Source organism: Podarcis muralis, chromosome 1, assembly GCF_964188315.1.
Source record: "Podarcis muralis chromosome 1, rPodMur119.hap1.1, whole genome shotgun sequence".
Lineage (NCBI taxonomy): Eukaryota > Metazoa > Chordata > Lepidosauria > Squamata > Lacertidae > Podarcis > Podarcis muralis.
Window position 1 is genome coordinate 33,791,995 of NC_135655.1, and position 20,341 is coordinate 33,812,335.

The 20,341-nt window shown below is 42.0% G+C and overlaps 1 protein-coding gene across 15 annotated transcripts in view; it reads left to right on the forward strand.

Moving 5' to 3' along the window:
• RALGAPA1 (Ral GTPase activating protein catalytic subunit alpha 1) overlaps positions 1 to 20,341 on the forward strand; it is a 119,902-nt gene that overhangs the window by 73,866 nt on the left and 25,695 nt on the right. For 8 of the 15 annotated variants that reach the window (XR_013392217.1, XM_077925883.1, XM_028720528.2 and 5 more), the window contains 5 exons: positions 5,939 to 6,803; positions 8,732 to 8,803; positions 10,239 to 10,377; positions 12,229 to 12,384; positions 19,642 to 19,800. Coding sequence is in view for 14 of the 15 variants with exons in the window: in XM_077925883.1 (XP_077782009.1) it covers positions 5,939 to 6,803; positions 8,732 to 8,803; positions 10,239 to 10,377; positions 12,229 to 12,384; positions 19,642 to 19,800 (1,391 nt within the window). In the remaining variant the exon portion in view is untranslated. The remainder of the gene's footprint in view (positions 1 to 5,938; positions 6,804 to 8,731; positions 8,804 to 10,238; positions 10,378 to 12,228; positions 12,385 to 19,641; positions 19,801 to 20,341) is intronic. The other 7 variants (XM_028720564.2, XM_028720550.2, XM_028720580.2 and 4 more) reach the window with 1 other exon arrangement.

Sequence of the window (20,341 nt, forward strand, 5' to 3'; positions counted from 1 at the left end):
TCCATTGATTTCAGTAGGTCTCGTCTGAGTATGTCTGATATCAGATATCACCTAAGTATTTTTCACTATTCCCCAGCAATCTGTAGTTCCTGGAACTCTTAAGAGCGATTGAGAAAAGAAAGCTTTTTTTAAGTACTCAGGGGTAAAATCATGTCAGAAAGCAAGACCCAACCCTAGATGTTGGGAGGCTCACAATGGAGCCCTGGCTCTTTGTATTTCCCTCTTTCTGGTCAGCCCTTCTCTCCCCCCCCCCTTATTTTTAGCTGCCTGGTGTGACTGACCATTTTACTGGGTCCATCAGGGTATCAATTGTTGCAACTGCTGGACAACAGAAATGTATGATCCTGAAATACATCCTGGATATGTGGCAATAGTGGCTAGGTGCAGGGCTTTGAACCAGTTCAACACCCCAGATGTCCAATATATGTCTTGTTGACTCTATGATAGCCCAGTCCCAAGACATCCAGTTGATGCAAGCCCACTGGGTTTTCCAACATTCAGTAATATGAAGAATACTTCATGAAAGAGAGAGATCCAGTCTCATTTCTGTTTTCAATATAGCACATCCTTGCCTGTAAGACAGTGTTCCCCAACCTTGGGCCTCCAGCTGTTTTTGGACTACAACTCCCATCATCCCTCGCTAGCAAGACCAGTGGTCAAGGATGATGGGAATTGTAGTCCAAAAACAGCTGGAGGCCCAAGGTTGGGGAACACTGCTGTAAGAGACTGAGCTTTGGTAGGGATTTCAGGCATATGGAAAGGTAATTTGGTGCATTTCCATTAAACTGAGGTACATTATAGGATACTAAAGCTGAAGAATCCAGGACAGTGGGCACCCTAGTTTGGATTTGTCATCACCTCCCTGTGTCTGTCTACTTTCCTTGATGCTTGGATGCTTGTATCTGTTTTATCTTATGCAGAAGTGTTTCAGGATAAAAGCTCTTGTAATGCAGAGTGCTTTGAGAGGCACTACTCTGAAATTTCAGCTACCCTGTTTTTCTACAAAACAGGCAAGTGGACATGGTGACAAATAGAAGGAAGAGCTTTAGTAGGTGTACTAAGTGAAGCATACTGTTGCTTCTTCCAGATGAGTATGCCTTGAAACCCAAGAATAACTGTTAAGAACGCATTGAAGCCCAGTAACAGGTATATTGAATCCCATGGTGCAATAGACATGTGAAACTCTAGGAGTTAATATCAGCGAAAAGGATGGAACAGCAGCAGCAGAGCTGGTCCCACCATGAAACGTGCTGCCTCAAGCAGTAAATTTCAGCCACGTTTGAAAGGATAGCAGATTGTCAGCTACTAAACTGGCAAATACATTTCATTTGAACTGTCCTCCAGCTTCAGAGATGCACAAGCCTTCTTTAACAGAAAGGCTTGTGCACATCTGCTTTTGAGCCCTTGCTACCTTTTAACTACATGAGTAAGAACATACGTACTTTGCATCTGCCTGTCATTCTACCTGATAGTAAATCAAATCATACTACTCATGATACATGTATGGCAGGAGATTCATTGAGCAGTTTGAGTCTGCTGGTGGTTAATGGCAAAAATGTAACAGATGTCTACTCAGAAGGGGCACAGCAATCCAAACCCCTGATTCACAATATTGGTGTGGGTTAGATAAGGTGGAGGTATCAGTCCACCCAACCCGGTCCAGATCTGCCAGCCTCCGTTGGAGGATGCAGGGGACTTCACTGCTATTGAGGAAGCCCCACCTGTGCAGAGTGCTCCAGTGCACCCAAATAAGCAGCAAGCAGAAGCCACTTTGGCGGGGTGGGGCTGCAGCACCGGATCCTCTGCTCATTGTGCTGCTGTCATGCTTTCTGGACAGTACAAATAGATGCAGGGAGCTGCTCCATTAAGTCTCTAAACTGGATGGGCCTTATCCCCAAGCAAATGGGTATAGAGCTGAATTCTAAGTGTAGGGTTATGCTGTTTTTACCTTCCTGTTTTCTTTTACTGGGTGCCTTTCAGTATTTCTTTCTGGAATTGTCATTGTGGTTCTGCTATGTATGTTGTGGTTGTCTTTTTTGAGTGTGATATTATTTTTAATGTTACATAAAATGTAATATTTAATAACTTTAAATTATAAAACTTAAATAGCCAGCACTGAGGAAGACTCCTGACACATTTATTTTCATCATATATTAATGGGTTTTAAGCACTTTTAAAATCCAGAAGTTATAGAAACTTCTTATAACTGATGCCAGTTATGCATAGGAGTAAATGGTATGAATAGCACTATGCCAGTGCAGATGTGGTGAGAAGACTGAGTGAGCAATGAAGCGCTGTGGGGAAAAGAGGGTTGGGTGACAGAGCTATCTCTCAGAGTCACTGTAAGCCAGAGTCTCGGAGATAGTTACTCTCTGGTTTTTAACATTTAGCCCTTAACAGTGTTTGCTGTCTCTCTCTGAGCTGCACCCTTTTATTATAATCAGTGGGTGACATCTGAAGAACAGAGATTTTCAGGAACCACCCCAAGTACATTGTTTCCATTGATTGAAACCAGTGTTGAAAATGGAAAAGAAAAGAATCGTAGAATTGGCTTGAAAGTTGTGCCTTCCTATCATCCAAGGGAGGTTTTGGTCTTACCGCCTTATGATAGGTTGACCTCAGGATATATATGGACAGAGAGGAGTCTCCTGAGGAAGGAATTGCCTGGTTGTTGTTTTTTATGAAGACAACCACTTAATCAAATTCTGAATAACCTTGTATACTCAATTGAAAAGTAAAAATCAGATGGACTCATGAAGCTGTCATGCATTGACAATATGCACAAACTATACAAATGAAGCAAGAAACCTTGTTGCAATTTGCCACTGATACTTTTTGGAAGTTACCATTGGAGAAAATCAACAAGAGGTCTGCTATTAGAATTTACATAAAAATGAAAGTATGGGCAGCGCTTTTCAAGGCCCCATGCATTTGGATTCAAGGGTTCAAAAAGCTGTTTGTGAAACCTAGAAATGTACCATTAGTATAATCTCTGTGTTACAGGTAATTATTAAATTCAAATAACTTACATCGGGGTAGGCAACATGGGGCGCTCCAGCTGTTTTTGACTACAACTCCCATCAACCACAGCCAGGGATGGTGGGAGTTGTAGTCCATAGATTCTGGAGAGCATCCAAAAAGTGGGAGTTGCTTGGCATAACCTTATCTGAATCCATAGGAGCACATGCTGAGCCGCTGAAGATATGCATGCAGTACCCCTTCAGCAATATTAAAATCCTGAGAATCAGCTGTTTGTCAGGGACAAGAGCTGAATCCAGATCCCACTCCTCCTCCTGAACTCTCTGCACAAAGCCTCAGCTGTTTTATTTGTGTGCAGAATATTTTCGGGAGGATTCCCCAACTCTCTGGAAGCGATTTGCAGGCATGCTGGGGGCTACCGTAAGGAAAAGAAGCATCATTCTTTGGTACAGCTCCAGCTGAGAGCCTCCTTCCCTCTAGCTCAGTGTTTCCCAAACTTTTTTGGGCAACGGCACACCTGTTTACTGAAAAAAAATCTCGCGGCACACCACCATTAAAGCCCCGCCCCGTGACGTCAGCGCGCAGCGTCACGCCGGGAGGGACGCACGAAAGTGAAGTTTTTTCCCTCCCCCCTCAGTCCCTCGCTCGGAATTCAGCTTGTTTGGGGCATCGCTCCGGCTGCTCCCTCTCCCGCCGCGCAGGAGCGATGCCTCTCTCTGGCTCTCCCTCCGCGCAGTCTACGGAGACAAAGCGAGAAATGTAAGACTAAATCTAAGTGAATCAATAAGAAAGGAGGATATGATGGTATGTAAATTAGACGGGCAGGTTGAGATGACAGGAGGGGCTGGGATGGATGCGGCTCTGTAGGAGAGAGGGGCAACCCGGGCAGCGGCTGAGAAACCCGCTGCGTCCGCCGGTTTCCACTTATTCTGCCCCGCGTGGGGAAGAAGGCGGGAGGCCTGTGGCAGGAGCTCCGCCCCGAGGGTTGTCTTCTGCTGCGCCGGGTGAGAGGATCCGTCGCTAAGCCGGACACACGCACGCTCTTCTCCGCCCAGAGGTTCGGGAGCGCACGCAGCTCGGGCTCGGCTGAATCTCCCACCAAGCGCCTCCTGCTCGCCGCTGCTCTTGGCTCCAGCCTCCCTCGCTTTGCGCGCCGAGCGGCTCCTCGCCGCCGCCGCCCCGCCTCTCGCCGCCCGACTCGCCCGCCTCCCTCCAGGCATCTCGCGGCACACCAGCCGATGTCTCACGGCACACTCGTGTGCCGCGGAACACCGGTTGGGAAACACTGCTCTAGCTAACAACTATCATTACTGAGGCTATCAGAGGGAAAGGAAGAAGAAGCCCCTCTGTTGTTCTTAGATAATTCTCCGTGGCCTCTTGGATTACTGTGTGTCCTGTAGAAGGGAAGGATAACAGAAAGTCAGTTAGTCTAAACAGTGGCTAAGAAAGTGCTGTTGAAATTCCAGAATCTTTCCATCCATTAGAATAAAGTTACATAGACTGAGAAATCAGAACAGTCCTGGAGGGAGATGGAGCCAGGGTGGGGTGACCTAGGCGCCAAAAACAATATTGGTATGTAGGCATGGCAGAATGGTTCGCAGGTAGATGGGTAAAAGGATGATCACTGGGGGCCTTTACTAGAAGCATTGCCTTGTGGGTTGTTCTGTAAATTCTATGGAAGCATAATGTTCCTGCTTTTGTGTATAAAGTGAATTATCCTGCTATGTATAGGAAACTAATTCTCTTTTCTCTATCTGTTTGGGAGGGCTTTGCCCTGAAGGGCAACATATAAAGTCGTTAAACAATAAAATAATAGAATTTGGTCGCTGTATAAATAATATTGTTTTCATCACATAAGCAGTTTAATAGTCATTTATATGCATTTCTTACGGTGCTCTAAATAGGCTTTGTATAGAACCTTTGCGAAATGGTCTGGTGCCATTAAAAGTAGGGGGTCTTCTGCAAGTGGATTGTACCAGCGGAGTGATACTCTGAATTCTAGAGGGGTAGCTCTGTGTTAGAGCGTTGCAGGAAAACATGTCTTGTGGCACCTTAAAGATCGCTCAATTTATTCTGGCGTAAGACTTCATGGGAAAGAGTCCACTTCATCAGGTGCTTGAAATGTTATCCTGAGTTGCTGGGGGTGCAAGACTGGGCACAGTAAAAGCAAAAGCAGGCATCAGGGCAGCGCTGCAGGGCCTGCACTTACTGGTGCAAGGCAGGCACGCCAATCAAGCCTATCAGGTGCACCTGCACTGCCCCAACTTCACTGCCACTCTGCCCCACCCCTCACTGTCCTGGTATGTGGCAGTGGTGGTGCTGCCAGGAGGCTCCTGCCTTACCACACCACCCATTCCTGAGCCAGAAGGAAAGGAAATGTAGAGAGAACAGACGGTGATAATTACGCTATTAACTGTGACCATTCACACAGTTGTGTTTTCATAACACAAACATCCTGGCAATTGAAATTGGCTCGGGTGAGAGACCAGCTGCCATTTGGCGCTTCATTTCCTTGAACTGTTTCTATTCCAAGCAACCATTATAAGAACAGCTATGTAACTTTACGAATTGGAGCATGAATTTTCTCTTTCTCTCCATTCCATTCTCTTTTTGTGTTGTGCATTTTCACTTGTAATCCTTGAGCAGGGACTGAGTATGGTATTTAGTAAAGTTTAGGCCCTTCTGAAATGATAAATAATAACAGCATCATTGACATAATACTGCCTGTTTTGCATTTATTGTTTGGCACAGAAATCCTAGGACTGGATCGTCGAAGTGCTTCTTTTCTTCTTTCTTCCTGTTGCTTGAGAGTGCACATGATCCCTAGGAGAATGTGTTTTTCTCTGGTTTCACGCAGGTCACCCCAGAACTCCTCAGACTTAAATGTTTCTTTTTGTGCCTAACCAGCATTTTAAATTTTGTATCTATATAACTTAATCTATTGCCCTTTGTTTTGCAGTAAAATCTCACATGCAACAAGGACTGATCTCTGTGGCAGCTCGCACTGTGATCACTCATTTGGTAAACCATTTAGGCCATTATCCCATGAGTGGGGGACCTGCTATGCTCACGAGTCAAGTGTGTGAAAACAACGACAATCCTTACAGTGAAAGCCTTGAACTTTCTCCTGAGCTCTTTGAGAATCCCAATCTGCAGTTCTTCGTGTTAAACAGAACAACTTTAGTTTCCTGTATACAAATCCGAGCGGAAGAAAACATGCCTGGAGGCGGTTTGTCCGCTGGGCTCGCATCAGCTAATTCAAATGTTAGAATTATAGTGCGTGATCTCTCTGGCAAGTATTCCTGGGACTCTGCCATTCTGTATGGACCTCCACCTCTTTGTGGTTTATCTGAACCAACTTCTTTTGTCCTCTCACTACCCCATCAAGAGAAGTCAGAAGATGTGTCAGAACCTACTGTGTATGTAGAAGAAGTATGCATAAAGGATGGAATTGCACTCCAGGTAAAAAAAAGATGTAGAGAGACTGTACCAACATGGGACACAATTAGGGACGAAGAGGATGTCCTTGATGAGCTCTTGCAGTATATAGGAATCGCTAGCCCAGAGTGCTTACAGAGGACAGGTGTATCGCTCAATGTTCCTGCTCTTCAACCTCTGTGTGTTTCAGAGAAGCAGGAACATGATGTAATTAATGCAATCCTTAAGCAACATACGGAAGAGAAAGATTTTGTTGAAAAGCACTTCAGTGACTTAAATATGAAGGCTATGGAGCAGGATGAGCCAACTCCGCAGAAGCCCTCTTCATCATTTTACTATTGCAGATTGCTTCTTAGTATTCTGGGAATGAATTCTTGGGATAAAAGGTAAAAAGATAACATTATTCACTGTTAAAGACTAGCTGCTCTTTCGTTTGTACTGTTCAGAACTGAAGTTGACGTTATAAGAGAAACCGTGGTGGCTGCTGAAAAGAGCAGCAGCACATTTGTCCTCCTCAACTAATACTTCCCTGACCCACCGACTTTTCCCATGCAAATGAGCAAGGGTAGCGTAAATCAAAGACATGACATGCTTTGTATTATCAGAGGTTACCTTGGGGCAGGGGCTGCAGGGAAGAGAAGGAGATACAGGACTGCTGTTTTTTGAAGTAGCCTCATATCTCCCTTAATGTCTTAAGAAAAAAACAGGAATGCGTTGCAGGATGAGACCAGAGTCCTATCTATTCTGGCATCTTGCTTCACACTGTGGTCAACCGATCTGGGCATGAGGACCTTCTCCTGCTGTTGTTCTCCAGCAACTGCTGCCTCTGATTCCGGACGGAGCATAATAGCCGTCATGCCTAGTAGCCACTGATAGCATTATCCTCCATTAATTTATTTAATCTCCTTTTAAAGGTATCTTAAGTTGTGACCATCACCACAGTTGTCGCATTAAAATTTAACTGTGTTTTGTCTTGTTAAAGGGCAGCTTATAATTGCTTTTAGTGTTATTAAATGTTCTGACAATGCTTAATTTAGTTAAGTGTTCTGATAAACTTGCAACAGACTGGCAGAAAATCATTTTCATCCATCCCTATAGACAGCAGAGGAAGGGAGGTCATTTTGCTTTTTGTGTTGCACTGATTCCCCCCTCACAGAGTTTGGTTAGGATTTATATAGAGGACTGCCCTTCTTTGTTCTTAGTCTGAACTCCTATATGGCACCTTTAACACCTTTTATTCTTAGTCAAGACTGATCGTATTTCAAAGTTTGGGTCAGCGGTTTGTTTTTATGGACATTATTTTTAAGGAGGGGTTATGTGTAAGCTTTTAGGACAATATGTAAAATGATGGCATAAGAAAATTTAGCAGACTGTTCCTTGAAATATTATGCAGATATCACACAGCAGACAAACAAAAAACAGCCATTTCTTCTGTTTGATTTATAGTAATCTTGACTGTGAATCAAGAGCTAATAAATCAAATGTTTTAAAGCATTTTTTCCATTTACAATTATTTACTTCTGCATAGGTTCCAAAATGAAAGGGTTTTAATACAGTTAGCAGATACTTAATTAACCCATCTATTATGGAAAATATTCCCCTGGGGGAAGCATCAGTATATGAGCAAAAATCCAGAAATCCCAATTTAAAAACATACTGCTTTTTATGAGAACGAGTGATTTTTTGCAGCAGATCCACTTCTTTCTTTTCCTTTTCCTTGACATGTTATTTTTGTCAAAGCAGACTATTCTCTTTTGTTGGCACTGTTCTTAGGAGTCCTCCGCTCACAGGTTTTATGAGCAGTGCCAGAAGTACAAATAGTAAGTGGAAGATAGCTATTTTACAGTAACATCATTAGGCTTTTAAAATTCTATAGCTAATCTGGGGGAACCTCTCGGCTTTGCTTACTCTGTTATATTGCAGCCTACAGTTCAGTGTTTTTTGTTGTGTTTTTTGGCTGGCATGGAAGTACCTTTTTATCACTAAGCAGTTATCGCCTGGCCTACTAAAGAGCAGGTTTTATGTGCACCAAAGGGAGTCCTGTTCAGCCCTCCAGATTAAATGGGAAGAAGGGGAATGAAGTGGGGATTATGTTCAAGTCACTAACAAGGATGCAGAAGACCACCTGGGATAAAAAAATAACTATATGTATATATTATTTTTAAAAGATCTATTCATCTTTGATATGGAAAATGTCTTACAAAAGGCAAGAAAACCGTAGGAGATTGCATGAATGGAATTGAAAATGCCTTGTGCTGTCCTATATCTGTCATTGCACAGGCAATGAAAACATTTGTTATATTTCCTTATCTAGGAGGAGCTTTCATCTTCTGAAAAAAAATGAAAAGCTGCTTCGAGAACTTAGAAATTTGGATTCAAGACAATGGCAAGTTACCCGCTATGAACCCTTTTTAATCTGTGTTAAATCATCTCATTGTTGAAAATGCTTTTGTAGCTAATGGTTTCTACTTCAGCATGTGTTTCAAGAAATGGTGTTTGTGACCAGGGTGCGAATTCTATCAATTTCCAGGATTTACTGTTAAATAATTGTCTTTAGGATTGAGGTGTAATGCCTCTAGCACTGTAGTTAATTTTAATTCAATTCAGTTTATTGGTGGTCTAAGCCATAAAGCTGTAAAAAGAGTTAAAAGTAGTTAATTTCTTAGCTGTGGAATAAAGCCATTGCTTAAGCCATCATTGCTTTAAATGGAATGGAGCTGACTGCAGGTGAAGTATTCCAAGAAGCGAGGGAAGAACTATTTCCCTGAAGACTGAATAATTCCTTTGGAGGGCAGTTATTGAACAATTTACCAATAAACAAAACAGGTAGCATTTCAGCAAATTGCCTGCTCATATCTTCAATGATAATTACTATGAATGGGGAATTGCTACTGAAATCTGTGTGTTCATATCTGCCGACTAGATAAATGGAACGGTAAGAGCAGGCTTCCTCAAACTCGGCCCTCCAGATGTTGTGAGACTACAGTTCCCATCATTCCTGACCACTGGTCCTGCTAGCTAGGGATCATGGGAGTTGTAGGCCAGAAACATCTGGAGGGCCGAGTTTGAGGAAGCCTGGGTAAGAGTAAGTTCAAGAGTTCTTAACTTTCTCAGTGTTTTCCTTACACCTCTGTTACCCCTGCCCGCCACTGCCAATCACTTGCCACTGCCGATCACACACGTCGCCGCAGCCAGCAACTGTCTGCCCAATCACCACCATCAACAGCCCACCCGCCCACTTGCCACAGCCAATCAGCAGCAGGCCTTGCCACAGCCACCAATCACCTGTCCAATCGCCACTGGCAATCTCCTGTTTTGCTGCTGCCATTAATTGCACGTGCCCCCCCCCCCCCCGCATTCACTACCCATGTATAAGACGACACCCAATTTTTGCCCTTTTTTTTATAACAAAAAGCATCTTTTTATACACGGGAAAATACGGTACATTTAACGTGTGTTCAGCTTTATGAACTTGGCAAAAAAAATTGAAAGGGGGCATGCATCCAAGGGGAAAGACTTTCATAGTCCCACCCATGACTGAATCCAGTGTGTTTTGACTATACACAATTTTGGCATTAGGTGCAATCCCTGGAATGTAACCACGTCATAAGTTGCAGGCTTCCTGTATATAGGCAGGCATTTAAAGGAAACCAATCTAATAAGCATACCTTCAATGAAAAAAGGAAGTGATAAGTGTAAAAATGTTAGAAGAAAAAGCATTTAAGACATACTAGCACTGCTTTTTTCGCAGTTATTGCCCCTTTTCTGTTTGCATAGCTCATTCTTTAGTGACTTCAGAGTACATTCTTATGTAATTGCAGTCCTGTGTCTTACAGCCGAGAGACTCACAAAATCGCAGTATTTTATGTTGCTGAGGGACAAGAGGATAAACACTCCATCCTTACTAATACTGGAGGAAGCCAAGCCTACGAGGATTTTGTAGCAGGCCTTGGTTGGGAGGTACCTTTTTTATTGTTCTTTGTAATAATTCAGGTTGACTGTACGTTACCATTGTAATAGTAGCTACTGAGGAATTCATCCAAAAACTGGTGAGAAAGAACTCTTGTGTCCTGCAGGCTAGAACATTTGTCCAGGTGTTGATATTCTGCCTGGTTCACAAGTTGTTTATAGAGCTTTCAGGAGAATGGAAAGTCAAGGATACCAGCCAGCTGCCTGAAGTGGGATTTCCACCACCTCTCCATCAGGACTCTCAAAGTGATATAAAAGGAAGAATTCATAGTCTTCCCTAGGTCCCTTTCCCCTTAAAATTCTTGTTTGGATGGTGGGATATGAGAAATTGGGGATAGGAGGAAGTTGGTTTCACAAACATTCTAACAATCTCTCAGAAATATGCTGTAACTTCCAGCAATTATGTCTGTGAAATCTGCCAGTTCATGTCCAGTGGTAGGAAGATAGTATCTGATTGGCTTCCTGGTCCTGATTGTTCAGAATCTAGGACCAAAATATCATGTAATTGTAGGAGAAAATCGGCTCCATCTTACTGCACAAATGCTGCAATTCATATATCTTACCATTATCCCTAGATAGGGTAACAAGAGGATAGCTGAAGGGTAGCTATCCTCCAACTGGGATCTCTGGCACCTAGAAGTGCTAGTGCAACCTGAGGTGGCACACTGCATGCCATGAACGAAAGTACCAGCAGGGCAACAGCCAGAGAGTTGAAAGCAGCCATTAGAACACTAATTGTGTGTATGTTGATGTGGCGATGGAAATAACTGCAGAGGACATTAGACCAGAGCAAAGTCCTCTTCAGTACTCTAGGGTTACAGTGTCCCCCCCCCCCCCGATGTTTCCATCAAGTTCTTCAAAGCTTAATAGTTTTAATCATCCAAGTTCTCAGATAGTTAAACTGAAACCTTATTTACTGGACAAATGAATCCTGGAAGAACTAGATACAGGGTGATGGTGTATTTGAAGGTTTGCCAGAATTATACAGACTCTGTAATCAAGAGCATGGCTAGGAACATGCCTTAGGATAGAGAAAAAGAGTAAACAAATCAATGATGCAAAAACCCTTTGCAGTGGCCACACAAGAGCTGCCTGAGTGTCTAAGAAGTGTCCCCTGCTCTTTGTGGCAAACCACATCCGCATCTCACACAGATCCCATCTACACAGGTTGAAACACAATGTGTATCTGCACCATATAGTAATCAACTTTAAGTGTTTGGGCCTGACCAAGAGTGCTGTGTCAGCGCATGCTTGGGAAAATCAAGGCCCCTTACCCAGGCATGTGATTTGCATTTGGTGCCCTGTAAAGAGTCCACCAACAGAACCATAAAAATTACATGGCAAGTCTTCAACTAGTAGCATGCCTGCTGAACAGATATTGGGTTCAATACTAGTCAATGGCTCCCAAGGATTTCTTCTTCCCATCTCTTCTTTTTCTGTGTATATGTTCAATATTAAAAGGATATATTCTTTTTCCTTTGGAATGAGCTGAGGGCATGCCCTGTTGTGGGCACATGGAGGTGACCCTTTCATTGGTCTCTTAGGTCTTGTCTTCTCAGCAAATGGGACGTATTAAACCATCAGGCAGGCCTCATGCCATCTATTTTCTGTCTCTATATGTGTGTTAATGGTGCAAATAGGAATAATCATTTGGAGTTGGTATAGAGTTGGTTGGCTTTCTATTTATTTCTGGTTAATTAGGATCCTTTGGTACTTCAACTCAGTAAAGTGGTAACAATGGATCAGTTCACATCTGAGTGCTTTATATGCTTTTCTGAGAAGGATGTGTGGGACTTGATATTAAGCGTTTTCTAATGTGGTGATGATTTCTGTGCTTTGTAGGTGAACCTCACAAACCATTGTGGTTTTATGGGAGGGTTGCAAAAAAACAAAAGCACTGGACTGACCACTCCATATTTTGCTACCTCTACTGTGGAAGTAATGTTTCATGTATCAACTAGAATGCCTTCTGATTCAGATGACTCCTTAACAAAAAAGGTAGGTGTTTTGAAATTACCTTATCCTTTAGGTTGATAATAAGACCAGGGAATAAAGAACAAATAATTTATTGAAGGGTTCAATATCTTATTGCGACTTTTGGCTGTTTATACCTGTTGGCAAATCAACTCTGCCACATTTCATCACAGTCAATACAGTATCTTGGTGCTTCTAGATAAGAAGTATACTATGATATAAATTTAAAGGATGCTTCCTATCACAAAGGAGCTTTGGTACAAAGATCCAACATGTTTCAGCTGATCCTTTCAATAAGAGAGGGCCCTGTAGTGCATTGTAGCACTCAGCAGTGTACACACTTCCACATATATTGGAAGACGAAAGAAGGAGGTATGAATATTGTTGCCTGCTCTATTTGCCAGCACAATGACTTACAGAGTTCTAAATCACATGGGGGAGTCTACACATTTGCAGAGCAGGCTTCCTGCTTCAGATCCCAGCCCCAGTATATGGAGGGTGGCAGTGCTGAATGATGGCAATGCAAAGGAATGGGAGTGTCCTACAAGCACAGCCCCACTCCTCAATTCATGAGATTCTAGGATAGGGCTACAGTTAAGTTCAACCATCTCAGTGATCTTCTGGGGCCCGTCCTAAAGATCTCGCTCAGCTATTTGTCATAGTGATAGGGAATATGTACAAAAGGACAAGGTTGGGCCTTAATCAACTCAGACTTTATCATACACACAATTTTTATTCTGTAAACCACCATGCGATCCTCAGATGAAGGGTAGTATAGAAATGTACTAGACCTTCCGTCTTCCGAGGATCATGGGGCAGTTTGCAGTATAAAAACACAGAGATACATAGCATAATAACAAACAGAAATATTAACCTCCCCCCATTCTGAATTGAATTTTCATGAAGAATAATTGCAATCCCCTATGTCGATCATGGATAGGATTCAGCAAGTTACTTATACCTGTCAGCTGAGGGAGTCATATGCTAAGTTGGTCAGTATAACCTGCTTGAAGCAACATATGTTTAAAAGTATGAAAGAGAACTGTTTCCAGACTATCCACCCATTTCTTTATCTACCTCCAAGGTATCATAAAACTGGAAAATCCAGGGTATTTAGAAATTGATATCCCACAGAGTTGCCAGAGGATGTACCCTTCATGCTTAACATCTAATATGTAACGTGAAACATTTAAATATATAGGTATGCAATAATTAAATGTGTTTGCAGCCAACCTCTATGATCAGCAAGTACCAGCTATTTTCAAACCTCCCCAAGAATAAACTGCTCTGCACCATTGGTATTTTTCCCCCTTGTTTAAATTTAATAAATTCCACATTAGTGGTAATAAGTTGAGACCTTGAACATTTGCCCTATTACAAATGAACAATTGGCTATCATTAGACTGTGCCCCCTCTATTCTGTACATATATCTTCAGATGTGCTAATCCATTCAGCAGACACATTAATGAGCGCTGGTTGAAGTGTAATATTGGAGGAAGTGAGGCCAGTTGACCTCAGCGTGGAGTTTAATACTTGTAATTGAATTAGATCGTCAACAGTTAGTGTAGAGAAATAGCTATGCCTCTGGCTAGCTTCAATTATTGATGACTCTTCATTTTATGTTCATCCTGTAAATAATTTTCTGTATTATTATTTTTTAATAGACTTCGTTCTTTAAAAAATTTCTTTCGTATCCTGAAAACTTGTGCCACACTGCTAAATATTTTTTTTAACTGTTCAAGATGACCTTCTCCAAGCGAGGCAGCACTTCATAAAGTGCATTCAGGCTTTGGTTGGCATTATGATATGAAACACTAAACCATGGTTTAACCTTACAAGAGCAAGCCTCAGTGTGCTGTATGTTTGCACCATCTTCCTCTGGCATAGCCATTAGATGATTTTACATTTCTGGGTTTCAAAATGACCTCTGTTCAACATGTCATCCAAACCCTAAGCTGTGGTTAACCTTCACTATGGTTGGTTGGAACAACGGCTTGAAATTGGCTTGTTTCAACTAATCATAGTTAAGTTTAACCACAGTTTCTCAAGGGTCAGTCTAACACTGAAGAGAAGACTTACAAACCCTTTCAAACAGTTGTGCCAGAGAAGGGGGAAGCATACAAGCCTGAGGCTCACCGTGGCTCTTTTTTATAATCCAAACCAGTCCTGTGCATCTTCTGTTGTGCAACACTTCGTGAATGGGCTACGATAAATGAAACCAAGCTTTTAGTTTTGGACCCTTTTTCCCATGTACTAGATATTCATGTAGGTTATTTTCCACATTTTGGAGCTAAGTTGTAGACAGTGGCCTATGACTGTGTGCAGGTCACAGCTTCTACTTGTAGATAGCAATTCTGAACTGGGCGAAACACTTAATTCTTAATGAAATAAATGGGACTTAATCAAAGGCATAAGTTCTATTAATTTCTGTATAACATTGATTTCAGTGCACTGTAGGTTTTTTTCTGCCTGCAAAATCAGTGCATATTTTAAATAAATAACATAGATATAGAAGCCTTCTTGCTTCCATACTTGTTCTTTTGAAACATTTTCAATCAAACTTTTCCTTAAAATAGTAATAATAAAGTAGTATCTAGTGAGCTTCATCTTTGAATAAGAATGGAGTTGTCTTTCTCCCCTTCCCTTCATTTTTCTTTTCTTCTGTGGAACAGCCATCACAGATCTAACACCACAGGCTGGGTTTTCGTATATCATCTCGTACATGATACTCTCTCGTGAAAATTATTGTGTCAAGGCTGAGCCATAAGTAGTGGTCTGAGATGAGCCATGAACCAGGAGAAAGGAATTCATAGTTAAATGTTGAAGCCAGAAGATAAGACTTGAAGAACAAGACAGGGCCAGAAAAACAACCAAAGAATACAGAAACCCATCAAATACATTGTTATTTATGCAAGGTTTAACTGGAGCAGGAAACTTATCTTTCTTGCTTTCTTGTCCATGAGGATCCAGTGGCCATACTGGGTGGGCAAACTAGTTCTATACTTCACTGCCCATGTAGACGCTCCAAGCTGTGGTGTAGTGGCTCACCACACGAGGCAGCCAGAAACAGTAAGTCTATCCATCTCAGTCATATCAGCTCTAATTTAGGAGCATGGGTGTGTTTGCTGCCTAGCCATCCAAGCCCGTAATCTTTTCTATACACCGCGTCATCCACTCCAAATTCCTTACACAAGGTTATGAAAGCATAGCTTCATTTCTGAAGCTGGGGCCTTTTTTACTGCTCACACAGCTAAAGACAAGGAGCTAGCGAAGCTGCATAAGCAATATCTTGTTTCCAAGCTGCATGGATAAAACTTACTCAGGTACAGTCAAATGCTGACTGTGACTGAATGTACATTTCAGGTTTTAGAGACTCGATGGGGGTGAAAGGGGGAATTCTAGACAGCCTAGTTATCAGATTTGAATAACAGGGTACAAGTGAAGAAAGAATCATTCATGTAAAAAAAATGCTTCCCTAGTTGCTGAATATTCACAATCAGTCTGTACACATTTGGAGTGGAGAATCAGGACCTCTGGTTCAAATCATGCACACTTGGGATGGTACTCAACTAAGTTTTTTTAAGAGTAGACCCAGTGAAATCAATGAACCTTAGTCATGTTCATTGATTTCAGTGAGCCTCTTACGAGTAAAACTTAAATGAATACCACCCTTGAGTATAAGCAATTTTATCTTTAGAAGTGAACTACATGCCGTACATATCTGAGTTAGGAATGCTAAAGGGCTTGGGCCTTCTCTTTTTATTACTTTGAGCAATACACTCCAGGGACGCGGACTTATAAAAAATATTGGGGGGGCCCGGGAAAGCTCATGAATAATAAATAAGCTCATGAATATGCAAATAAAGTGGCGCCGCCTCCTCGTGAGCGAATAGGGGAGAGCGTGCTGCGCCTATTAATCAGCTCCAAAGGAAATTGGGTGGAGCTTTTGCTCGGGAGGGAGGGCAGGAGGCATGCAGCCCGCCCCTCCCTGTGCATTTTGGGCTGGGGGAGGGGCGGCGATGGCGCTCTGCTGGAGGGGCGCCGGAGATTATTGGGGGGGCGGAGCCCCCCAAACGAATTTTTGAGGGGGCTCGGGCCCCCTCAAGCCCCATGGAGTCGGCGCCTATGATACACTCCCATTTTATATAACTAGCTGTTTTTTGGAAGTGACCCTTAATTTCAAAAGCCATTTGCTATGCCTCATGGGCAGTTGCCATTTGAGACATTTAAGCATGAATCCCCCTTCTGTATGCCAGATTTGATGTGTTGGGTTCCTTGGATTCCTACTATTATGTGTGTGCATGTGTATGATTTTATTTTTCTGCTTTTGAAGATTTATCATAGATACAGTCCCAGTTCTTAGCAACACGTGTGCTTTCAGAAAACTTTGTTTTCCTCTTTTTTCTTCCAGATTCCATTTTCTCTCCCCTAACAAATCACCAGAGCACTTTTTAACCACCTATCCCTGGTATTAAAAGCAGTTTGGCAATTTAGCACAGGAAAAGCTTCCTGAAGTCAGAACTGGAATTACAAAAGCAAAACCCTTAGCTAGTTCATGGCCTTCAGGAAGTTGTAATGTCTTTTCTCATCCGTTCTTTAGATCAGTAGGTTCTACACATTACTGGTAATTCTGGCAAGAGTTCAAGGGTTAATGCAATAGATAAATAAAAGGAACTTTCTGTAAATTGAGCCCTGCATTATTTCAGTTGTCTTCTCTTTCCAAAACTAACTTATTTAATTTTTTTAAGTAAATACTTGAATTCTTCCTGCCAGTGTTCTTTGCTTTTACTATCGTTTATTACTTCAATTATACTTCGTATCACTTAGAACAATCTGCCATTTGGAAATCTCAGTATAGCCTGCAGCTTAGTATTAACTCTGGCTGGTATTGTAACATGTACAGCATATGACATTAATGTATCAAATTAGATTTGATCGTCCCTTCTGGTTATATTTATTTCACATTTCTTTTGTATTCAGTTAACATAAACTTATTAGGAAAGCTGACACATGGTGATGGCTATAAAGTAAGAATGTTTTAAAGTATTTCGATTTTTTAAAATGAAATTTCAGATATCTCTGCTTTTCCAATTTGTTGGTTTGTTCAGTGATGGAGTAGAAATTGTAACCCTGTGCTGTAGCAGAAGAAATAGTTAAACTAATCTTCATTGTTGTAGATTACCATTCTACCTACAGTAGTCACAGACACTGGACATTATGGTAGCAACCCTTCCTGCAGAAAGAACTACCAGTGGTGAAAAGAGAAGTTATAAAAGAAAAGCAGTGGCGGCGGCAGAAGCAGCCCTTTTTTTCTGGGAAGTTTTCTCTTGTACTTGGTCAGGGCATAGAGGCATTGGCTACAATCACAATTAGATAGTACCCAGGCACAGTCCAGAAGACTAATACAATAGTCTTCCCCTAAACGCTGAGTATTTCAACATTTGAACATCTTGTGAGATGTTTGTGTTTTTGTTTCTTGTTGTTGCTGATGTTGCTGTTAAGTGATGTTGTATTCAGTGGTTTACAGAATCAGTAAAATTGCCACAGAATAAAAACGAAAACCTAGTGTGACAACAGCTACACAAAAACTTGTATATCATACAAGTCAGATTTAGACTAAATAGCTGCAGATCAAAACATCCACCAGCATCATATAAAAACAAACTGAAATAAAACCTGCTTTCTGAAAACTAGTAAGTAGGGCAACTGGTGAACCTCGTGGAGCAGAAAGTCCCACAACTGTTTCCTTCTCTTCCTCTTAAGTTTCTGGAGGTACCCTTGGGCCTGGGCTGATAAAGTTCCATTTGCTACCTTACATCTTACCTTGGGACCCAGGGTAAGGGGGCTTTTACTCTCCCTGCAGTCCCAGTCCATATAGGGAACCTGTGCCTGCTATTTGCATGGGAAAATTCCAGTGGAAGGCTTTTTTCTCTAATGCAAATAGCAGGTAAGGGGGCTCGACTGAGATCAGGAGCACAGGAAGGTCAAAGGGTTAAACCTCCCTACCCCCAGCACCAGGATCCCAGTGGAACAGCCAAGACAGTCCAGGGCAGTTCCCCAGCAAACATCCTGCTCCCCTTGCCAGCACCAGCGCTGGCCTCAGGGCAAAGGGTGAAGGAGTCGGCTGCTGATATGAGGCAGAGAGAAAAGAGGTTGCTTTTTAGAATGCAGTTTTTCTTTGTTTCATTCCCAGAGCACCAGCCATGCTCCACGTGTCTTCCTTTCATCCTTTGCTGCCTCCACATGTCTTCCTTTCATCCACATCCTCCCCACACTGCCAGCACTGTCATCCTCTAGTTGTGGAGGGGAATGAAGGAGAGAAAGTTAAGGGTTGTGTGAGAGAGCTATAACAGGAGAAAGGATTGGGCAAGGTGTAAAGGGAGGGATTGGCGGGTAGGCAGGGGCTCATCCCCTATTACAGGGGTCAGCAAACTTTTTCAGCAGGGGGCTGGTCCACTGTCCCTCAGACCTTGTGGGGGGCCGGACTATATTTTGCGGAACAAATTCCTATGCCCCACAAATAACCCAGAGATGCATTTTAAATAAAAGCACACATTCTACTCATGTAAAAGCATGCTGATTCCCAGACTGTCCGCAGGCTGGATTTAGAAGGTGATTGGGCCGCATCTGTCCCCCGGGCCTTAGTTTGCCTACCCATGCCCTATTATATAAACATGCAAATTCTACATTAAATGCAGCTGGCAAGCATCAATTCCAACTATGCTGTTTGTGAAAAAGTACCTTCTTTTGTGAGGTGGGGACGTTCTTGTGTGAGGTGGGTGGGGGGAGAGACTAGTAAGATTTTGATTCTTAGAAGCAAAGTTCAACTCACTAATCATTGTCATTCAAAATTGTTTCACTTCCATATTTTGGATAAGAATGCTCATAACAAACCTAATAACTCTTGCAAAGTTTTGTAATTGTTAAGGCAAGAAACTGTCTTATGTCAGTCATTAGAGGACCTTAGGAAATCAACTGTATGCACTGGAGACTTTCTTAGAATAGGTGACAATCAATTATGATTCTTGTGTGTGTGAAATCAAGTAAATGACAACATTCTAAAATACAATATTTGGAATCCTTACTTTGGAGAATATCCCATTGATGAGAGTGTGGTTTGCTTATTAGTAAATTATTAGTAAATATGTGTAGGATTTCACTGCTAGAGTTAATATTCAAAGGTTTTGTCTATGAGAAGTATGTTCTCCATTAGTTTATGATTTTTCAGATTCCGCACTATTTTACATCCCTTTGCATATTTATTACTTTTCTTGTTTCAGCTAAGACATTTAGGAAATGATGAAGTTCACATTGTCTGGTCAGAACATACGCGAGACTACAGAAGAGGAATAATTCCTACCGAGTTCGGAGATGTGCTCATTGTTATATATCCAATGAAGAATTATATGTTCAGTATCCAGATTATGAAAAAACCAGAAGTAAGCTTTTTTATTATTATTCAATGCAGTTTTACCCTTCTCTTCAGGGAAAAGAATCTCTTGAGTGGCTTATATAAGAGCAAAAACAAACAAGGCAGTGCCTAGACTTTTACAATCTTTTTAAAAATGGCAAAGAGGAAAAGGCGATGGGGAGAGAAAAGGAAAGTAAGGAAATTCAAGCCCTAGCTGTTAATGTTACAAAATTATCAACTTAGATGGAAACATTTCATGGAGAGGAGAAGCCAAAAGGAGCTGGTGTCTCAGCAGAGCCAAATGGCTATAACCCAAGGGGATAGTAGCTGCTAGAATTATGTACTACGCCATTTAGTATATAGCGGTGTGTTAGGGATGTGCAAGAAGTAGAAAGGGGAACCGCATTCAAATAGTGCTTTAAGGTCCTGGTTAGTGAATTTACAATCAGAGTTTCTCATTTCAGACATCATGGGAGACTTTAGTTTAAACTAACCAGGACCAGTGCACCGATTAAAGGAGGAGGCAGGGGAAGAAGTGAAAGGAGAGCATGATGTCCCATGCTCACTCC